General features: G+C 40.7%; 1 protein-coding gene across 1 annotated transcript in view; it reads left to right on the plus strand.

Moving 5' to 3' along the window:
* The first annotated feature begins 440 nt into the window (after positions 1–440).
* KIAA0408 (KIAA0408 ortholog) overlaps positions 441–8,963 on the plus strand; it is a 9,049-nt gene continuing 526 nt past the window's right edge. Inside the window, exons 1-5 of the mRNA XM_009644376.2 lie at positions 441–527; positions 705–900; positions 3,669–4,010; positions 4,343–4,422; positions 5,778–7,152. Coding sequence (XP_009642671.2) covers positions 481–527; positions 705–900; positions 3,669–4,010; positions 4,343–4,422; positions 5,778–7,152 — 2,040 coding nt within the window. The 5' untranslated portion in view covers positions 441–480. The remainder of the gene's footprint in view (positions 528–704; positions 901–3,668; positions 4,011–4,342; positions 4,423–5,777; positions 7,153–8,963) is intronic.

Raw genomic sequence — 8,963 nt, forward strand, 5'->3', positions numbered from 1 at the left:
CTTTATAGTGACCTATAACTATGAACTCTTTAAAGTGTCCTTTATATAGCAGAATGATGCTTTCTGCTGTATATGTATGTTTGTTACCTGTTATTAGCTTTTGTGTCCTGTTGTCTTTCATGTATGCATTCAACTCAAAACATTCATATAGCCACTGGAATTTTCTGCATGTATCAAGTTTACAGTCTTCAACTGCCAAAAGAATGTTGTGGTCTTTGTCATGCTACACACGTGTGAAAGGAGTGCATGAGCAAACATGATACCTTTACACTTGCAGTTGTCTTTTGAACAAACGTAAAAATAGCTTTCACCCTCAAGGACAGATGTTGCAGGATCCCAAGGTCCTGAGGTGCCATTCACTATCATGCAGACTCGAATTTCATTGAAAGCAGGTTTATAGTGAAGAGTAATGGCAAAGATGTGAAGTGGCCACAGTACAGAACCCACTGTGGCAGACATTCCTGAACTCTGTGATGCTGGATGCGTGTCCCTCCTCCCGTTTCCAGATTGGGCCTCTCTGCCCTTGGGTTTGTGTCCTATAACACTTAGTTTGTCCATATTCCAATCACACTGCAGATATATATCATGTAGTCATGTGATGCTGTCTCCTCAAGCACATTATTTTGGGGTTTTGCTTGATTGTTTTTTTTTTCCCTGAAAGCTAGAATCAAACAGAGGTAAGACTTATTCTGATAAACTTCCAGGAAACATTCAGGGAAGAAAGAAAAAAAGCAGAGCTGTCTTGCTGTTGCACAGACTGTAACCATGGACCTGCGTAAACAACTGGAGAATACTGAGAGGAACTGGAATAAAGAGAAGATGGAATTGCTGGAGAGATTTGACAACGAAAGGAAAGAATGGGAATGTCAATGGAAGGTCATGCAGAAGAAAATAGAAGAGGTACTTTTAAACAGAAATTTGAACACTAACATTTTCACTTGGGGTGAAGTGACTAGGGGTCACTTCAGTTTCTTTTCTCTCTGAATTATATCCTATTTCTTATCTGTCACTGGAAGTTTCTAATAGCTGACGATAGGATGCAAAGCCTGGGGTTAGGCAGTATTTGCAGTTGCTCATTTAATAGTCATGAGTATGAAGCAGAAGGTTAAGTGTCACTTCATGTGAAGTTTGCTATGATATCATTGGCTGTATGTCCTGCTGCCAGTTCTGCTGAGCATGAGACATGCTGCTCATATTATTCATGCTTTTTTCAAGTACATGCTGAAAACTGCATATATGGGGTTTAGGAAAATGCATATTTACTAACAAAAAATCTAGGTATCATAATTCTCTGGCAAAAAGGAATTGGATGACACAGGTCTGCTGGGGTAAATGGTAATGTTAAAAAGAACATCATAAATTAAACACTGCATGATGCGTTCTGCCTAGAACCTGCTCCATTTATGGATGGCTTTTAGTAAAGAAAACAGCTACAGTAAATAGCATGAAAGTCCTGACACCACTTGTGTTTGCAGATACTAACAAACATCACTCCCTGCCATTTCTAATGCATCTTCTTTCAGAACTATTTAAGGCAATTATTTATTATTCTTTTATCCCCAAACTGTCCCTGCAGCAGAACCCTCTGGCACGCTGTAATGCATAAATTGAATCTCCCTTGGCAACATATAGAAGCAAGTTATTTCACCACCGAGCTTTCCACATTTTTCATTCTAATATACACATGGAGTAGTTTTGCTTGCTCTCTGCCAACACGGTCCTGTGGCTGAGCAACGCAGGAATGTATGGCAGAGATTGCTCACATGAAAGTATGAGAAGGAAAATGATCAGAGCCAAATGAATTGCAGCCATACACTGCCTGTTAAACCACCGTGCAGCACAACTCCATAATGTCATCTCTCTTATATTTTACCTGCAGTTCTTGCAGACTTTGGTATGACAGTTTTTGCCACATTTTGTCTTTTGTGTTAGGACATTTCTGTGCAGTCTTACTTAATTTCACTGCCAAAGTGAGAGTGCTTCAAAAGTTAGTTAATGTGATCTCTGTGTGTAGCTGAATTTCAGTTTGTTAGGTGTATGAGCTGTGTTGAAATGACAGTAATGTGTTGTGAAAAGGTATTCTGGCTATTAGTAGTCCTGACAATGGCAGCACAGACCATGTTTTTTCCATGTTTTTTTTTAACATATGGATTAGGAAAGCATGATGGAGACAGAAAAAGAGATGAAGAATAGAATGGGGCTGAGGGGAAAATAATGAAGCAAATTACTGGGTACTGCAGGACCAGACAAAACTGCAGATGATACCCCAAGGTATCCTAAGGTCCCCTCTTAAGCTGTGTCTATAGCTGCCCTTGCTTTCAGTTGCCTGAAGTTTCTTGGCCAAAAGCCACATGGCTGGAGAAAAGGAGAGATACCTTTTAAATGCCATCATCTGTAGAGGGGTTTCCTCAATAAAACTTGTGCTACCTTATCAGCTTGTCTTTTTATTTGGTAGTTTTCTCTAGCCCACCAAACCTAACTTAATTCCTAGATTCCTCCAGGAAGACTTATGTCGTTTAGGAGATGATATTGTCAAGTTATTGTATCCTTCCTTTTTATTGCTTTGCTGAGACCATATGAGGCCCTCATTTCTTGGAAATGACAAAGTTCAGCCCTCAGGTTCCATGTGTAGCTGGGCTTTGGGAGTGAGACCTGAAAACCCAGGATGAGGTCAAGTGTCACGTCTCTGAACGTGAGAATACTTCTAATCCACAGCACTACCCATGAAATGGCCACATGTTCTTTATGTTGTTATTCTTTTTCACTGTCCTTCCAAAAGCTGTTGTGATGGCCTTGTGCGCTGAGAGAGAGCAGGCAGATGGCTGTTCAGAGGTGCCTGCTCTGCACTTTCTTCGTAAGACCAAGTTAGGGATTAATGTTTATAAAGAGCCGTGGGATTCTTGGCATGGGAAATGATACTGCAAGCAGAAGAAGTTTTTATGATGTTGCTATTTTTTCTAATTTATAATTTATCACAGCTCCCTAGTTTGAATGTGCTGGGTGACAGGAATTAACACCTTTTCATTTACCAGTGAAGCCACTGGATCTCAGCAGATAGCATGAAAGAAGATAAGAGGGTGACAGCACACTGCCAAATAATACCATTCTGCACACTGATTTATCACTCCAGTCATAGGGAAGAATTCCACCTGCCTGAGAACCAGAGGAGTCTGTTCTAGTGCAGACAGCGCTATATGTGATGAGAATTCACTTCCCCTCCTTAAACTAATATACTTTAACAGGTTGTAACATAGCCAGAGCCCTCGCCCTCCCTCACATTCCCTCACATTCCCCATCCATCAGATCAGGGCTGTGTCCACCACCTAGCGCGATGATGTTACTTGGAAGACAACCATACAGCTTCTGGCTCAAGGCAGGGCCATTGACTGCGTGAGATCCCTTCCAATCCCATCCTATGGGCGGAAGCCACACATTAAAACCATGGCAAAGAGTTTGAATGGTAACAGCCCTTTCATCATCCTGTGACATAATGGTCTGTGAACTATCACACTGTGTGACTCAACACTTTTCTACTAACACAGGTATAAAATCTTTCTACTTGGTGCTACTGAGTGAAGAGTCATTCAAAACAGAACATGAACGTGTTCTTTTACCATGAAGTTCATCACAATACCATGATTTAATAGAGGGTTCTATTGTTTTTTCAGCTTTACCAGGAGGTAAAACTTAGAAGGGAGAGCAATATGAATGTCCATGATAATAAGGCCATTCAGAGCAAGATGCTGCAGCTGTCCATGCATTCCCCTGCTTCAGAAGAGAGTGGCACGGTGGAGCTGAACTATCAACACAATGTGGCAAATGACAGGATGGAAAAAGAGGGCTTGCTCAGTAAAACAGGACACGAATGTAAAGAAACCAGAGCCAAGAGCAGAAACAATACTCTGTTAATGGATAACCTGGCCTTTGAGAACTGTGAGGAACCTGAAGACAGCCTCAGCATCAAAACTTCCAAGAAAAATGCCAAGAATTATATTGGTGATCTCAATGTAGTAAGTAAAGTATGAGTTACAAGGGTGAGGAGAACACTAAGGGCTTGGGCCTTCCAGGTTAACCTAAAGAACTGATCTCCTTGATTTTAGCTTTCCCACAAAGCACACTCTGCTTCCTCCTCTGTTTGCTATTGATGAGTGTCTTCTCACTGTTTAAATGTGTTAACAGCATGCTCTTCACCTCTGTTCACAACCTGGGGGCATTTTTGTATCGTTGCTTGTGCTACCTTCCTTTGCTGTGCGTCTTAGATGCAAATCGCCACATTTCAAAATAGTTCTGGAGATACCATTTAAAAGGCTTATATTAAACAACTGTTTTTATATTTATAAAGGCTCTTAAAGAACTTGCCAGGGTCAGTGAAGAATTATGCAGCTATCAAGAGGAAATTAGAAAGAAGTCCAACCACAGAAGGTAAAACCATATTTGGACTCTTTATGTTTGAGGAAGAAAATGAATAACGAGACTGTTCTCCTTTTCACTTTGAAGGGGGGCTTGCTGTTGAATTTATTAGGAGTTGGGCTGTTCCTATCCTCTGATTGTTTCAGTGCTCAGCATAAAACATTGAAATGAAATATACTGAAATAATATACAAGGGCACGTTTTACTAGCAAAATGGAGTTTATCTATAGAACCTACAAAACAAAATTAGTACTTGTACGAGATGAAAGTGTACTTGTTTCTAATGGCTATACAGAGGATCCGGAAAGTGAACAGATATTTCTATCTATCTGCCCTGGTCCCATTTCCATGAATTTCTATACAACACTGGATGGGTTTGTCAGGTTGGGAGATTTCTGAGATTAATCCCAGATCTAGCCTTAAATGTGGGGGATGTGTCAGGGACTGAGAGTCCAAGACTGCAAAGAAGGCAAGGCAAGAAATAACAACCATACATTTGTAGTAATGGAAAGATGGTTAAGCCAGACCCTGAAAAGTATGGCAAATGGACATTCTGCCATCTGTTAAAAATTCAATGGTCGTGGTCTCCTTTAGGAAGGTAAACACCAGTCTTCCTCTTGAGTTGTGCAGAAATTCTCAGAAGGTAAGACTGAACCCATGGTGTGCCATGGTGCACACCATGAAAGAGATTGAGACAGGCTATGTCTCAGCTACACTGAGACCCCATGGAACTCTGCATCATGGCAAGCTCTTCTCACATGCTCCCAAAGAGCAGAGGGACTTCTTATGCAATCATGCATACCATGCATGCAATAAAACCATGCAATCAGTTGGCTGTCTGTCACTAATTTATTATCGTAGCTGTGTTAGTGTTTGGATCTTTAAAGCAAACATATTCACAGCTGATGCATAGTTTCTAAATCTTGGCTGAGAAAGGTGATTTTTTAACATATCTATACTGTCATATGTGATGTTAGGAAACCTACACAAGGGATGCACTATGTCCTAAAGCTTTCTTCATTCAGTTCACAGTCAGGTAGACTCTCACTGGAGTCATCAGAACTCAAAAGATCCCACTGTTCTTACTGTAGGATAGGTAAGAAAACAAGCAATCATCTACAAAAACTCAAAAAAAAGAATTCTAGTGGCAAGGGAAAGGAATACAAAATTCCCTTTGTTGAGCTTTCTTCGAATTCTTCATGTATGTTTCAAATACGCCGGGTGTATCAGCTGCAGCAAAACTGCTTTCAAATCTTTTTAAGCAGCCAGTGTTAAAACACCTGCTTATGGGGAGAATGAATCCATGCTGAGGTCCCCTGGGGGAATACCCTCATTGCTCATCCCTAAAATACTTCTTTTATTTCCAGAATGAAGTCACTTCCTTTCCTGGGGGAATTTGAGGAAACCCAAAATGCAGTTATTCTGCCTGAGATGAATCATGTGTCCAGCAATGAATCACAGACTTCAGTTGCTTTTGAAACAGAGGAACATAATAATAAGAAGAATCTGATGAGCTCCACCAAGGCTTTGAAGGACGTGTCTTATGGTGGTCTTACTGGTGACAGAGAAACAGTCTTCAGACCTTGGCAAAAGAAAGAAGCTCCACCAGTTCCTCCACGGAGCACTTCTCGGCACCTAACAAACTCACTTTCTGCAGTTGTACAGCTTTCTGAAGCACCAATAAGGGATCCAGGCATCAAAAGCAATTGCAAGGTGCAGGACTGTAGGAGTGGAAGGAAATTGATAAATCCTTCACCTATAAATCAGAATGAAACTGCAGCAGCCTGTGCAAATGAAGGGCAGGCTGGGAAAGGTCCTGTGATGGTAACTGCTGCAACACCTGTAATCAAAAATGAGTGCAATGTACCAACAAGTTTCTGCCACAATACGTGGGCATATGATGTGGGCAAACTTGGAAAAGACAATAAAAGTGAACCTTCCCCACTATCAGCCCAAAAGAGTTGCTCAGATGGAAATATGGCCCAAAGCAACCTGGTGCACCAGAAACAAAATCCCAAGTCTCACAGCAGCCCTTATTACAATAATGACTTTTATGCCCCTGCTACACTGCACAATGATCTTTCGGAAGACTCTAGGTTTAGTTTGGGAAAGACCCAAAGAAATGTAACTTTAGCAGCAAAGATCGATGAGTTTAACCGGACGGTATTTCACACAGGTAAACGTAACAATACTTTGCAAGAAAACCAGGTGCCTCGACCAGCGTCGGAAGATCACAAACCCCGTGGCCCACTGTGTGACTCTGCTACTAGCAGGACAGAAAATGTAAATACCTCTTGTGTTTCAAATCCCAAATTCTCTGCAGCAAAGGAGCAAGAAATTAGCAACCCCAGCAAAGCTGTCAGAATGGCAGGGCAACAAAAGCAAATAAATGGACTTCCAAATACTAGTGGTTATAGGCACATGCTTCACGAGCATGACTGGAGACCAAGTAATTTATCCGGTCGCCCGCGTTCAGCTGACTCAAGGTCGAACTATGGTGTTGTTGAAAAGCTTTTGAAAAACTATGAAAAATCAGCAGTGACTTCTCCATGTAATGCAAAATGCTGCAAAGATAAGTGGACATGGGCAAATTCTGAATTCACCGATGGGGGTTGTGAGGCACTGAGTCAGTATTTAGAAATGCTCCAGATTGAGCAAGGAAAGCAAGAATTCCCAAGGAATTCAGCCAGGCATATTGGGCAGCAACTCAAGCAAGGAAAAGAGAGACAGAAGTTACCAGAGGTAAGGTTCATAAGAATGGCAAGAACAAAATAATTCAGTTTCATACCAAGCTTCAGATTCTAAAATGACACAGTAAATAATAATGTAAAAATAGACGCTTTAGTCCAGGATCTGGATGAATCAGGAGTATTTCTTGTGGGAGGGCAGAAACATATAAGTAAGAATGACCAGCGAAGCCGTATGCCAGATTATGATCTCTGCTGCTGTTGCGTAAAGCTAGATTTTAACTGCACTGTAGTGATTCAAGGATTAAACTAGTGAGAACTGCAATCAGCTTTTAACTCTCTCCCTCCTTCCTTTAGCTGACGAGCTATTTCATAAGCCTTCCCAAAAGACTTAGGTATGCTTGGTCATGTCAAAATCCTAGAGGGCTTAGATAGCATTCCTCAGCATCCAGGGTGCTGCTTGGTTCAGAATTTCCTTGGAACTGCCTATGAAAAAGGGTATTGTAGCTCCATAAAGTTTCCAGCAATAGTGACCTCCTCTTACTCATGTCTCAGTTCCAGGCTTCTCCTATATATTCAAGCATAGGCTCACAGAAACAGAAGAGTATGGCATGACTAATACATTTAGATTTGGCTGAATTTTATTTGCAGAAGTTCAGAAATACTGCTTTTGCCAACATTCTTTCTTAATGAAAGAGAAACAGATGGGTTTGAAAATACACTATAAGTTGCAGGTTCTGTAAAAGACCACAAAGAAAGAAAAATAATTTTTTCTGAAGAGTTCCTGGGTCAGTGAACACAGAGAGATATGCCCCTTAACGTCTCAGAAAAAAGAAGGCAAATGTGTTTGGAGCTGAGAAACTTGAACGGGTTCAGACCGTCAGCTGGTATGCTTTAAACTGTCACAAACTCATGGACTTCAGTGGAGCTATGTGGATTTAAACAGCTGAGAATCCAACCATGCCCATTTTCTTTTACATGTCTTTCGGGCAGCCTTGCAGTGATGCAATATCTTGCTTAGGAGACACATCTTTACTACCGCACAGAAAGAAAAAAACATGAAGCTTCTGATTTCTTTTTCATCCAATGAACTTTTGATAGGAAAACAAATTTTCATCAGTGAACAAGTAGGGAAGAAATAGTGGCTAGATAATGACTGAGTTTACACTGAAGTAAGCCCAGAATAACTTTACTGAGCCAATTGGATTTTTTTTCTCCATAGGCTTACACTTCATGTTGTCATTTCTATCTGTACAAACTAAGTGTAGAACACTGCCTAATTAGGGGGTACCATTTTAGATCCAGCAGCATTCACATCACAAAGATGTAAAGAACTACACATGGCATGAGGCATTTGGTTTATTTTCATTATTTCCAATTTACATCACTGTAGCTACGATCAAAATCTGTTGGTTTTCCTGTGTATATGAGGCTCTGCATGTAGACATGACACTGCATTAACACATAACCATTCTGAATTAGAAGTGTAAACAGCTTCACATTGCACTGATGGAAACAGTTCTTAGCGAGATGTGACTGCTGAAATAGGATCTATCAAAAAATACCTGAAAAGTATGTAGATCATACTCCAGTAATGTAGGATGGTGTTCTGAGTTCCACGTTTAGAACAGCATACCGTGTTCATCAACAAAAAAGCTTCCAAAAAGGAAAAGAAATGAGAAGTGAATGTCAGTTTTGGCTTGCATTAGCATTTTATACCTTTTCTTGTGTCTGGCACTTGTCTCCATATATTTTAAATGGCAACCAATGTGAGAATCCCTATACATAGAAATAGCTGTTCTTTTGCATTCTGCGCATTACTGTGCTCCTTTTAATAGCTTCAGACCACCTGTTCTGAGGTCACCC

Source organism: Egretta garzetta, unplaced genomic scaffold (genome assembly GCF_000687185.1).
Source record: "Egretta garzetta isolate BGI_Z169 unplaced genomic scaffold, ASM68718v1 scaffold397, whole genome shotgun sequence".
Classification (NCBI taxonomy): Eukaryota; Metazoa; Chordata; class Aves; order Pelecaniformes; family Ardeidae; genus Egretta; species Egretta garzetta.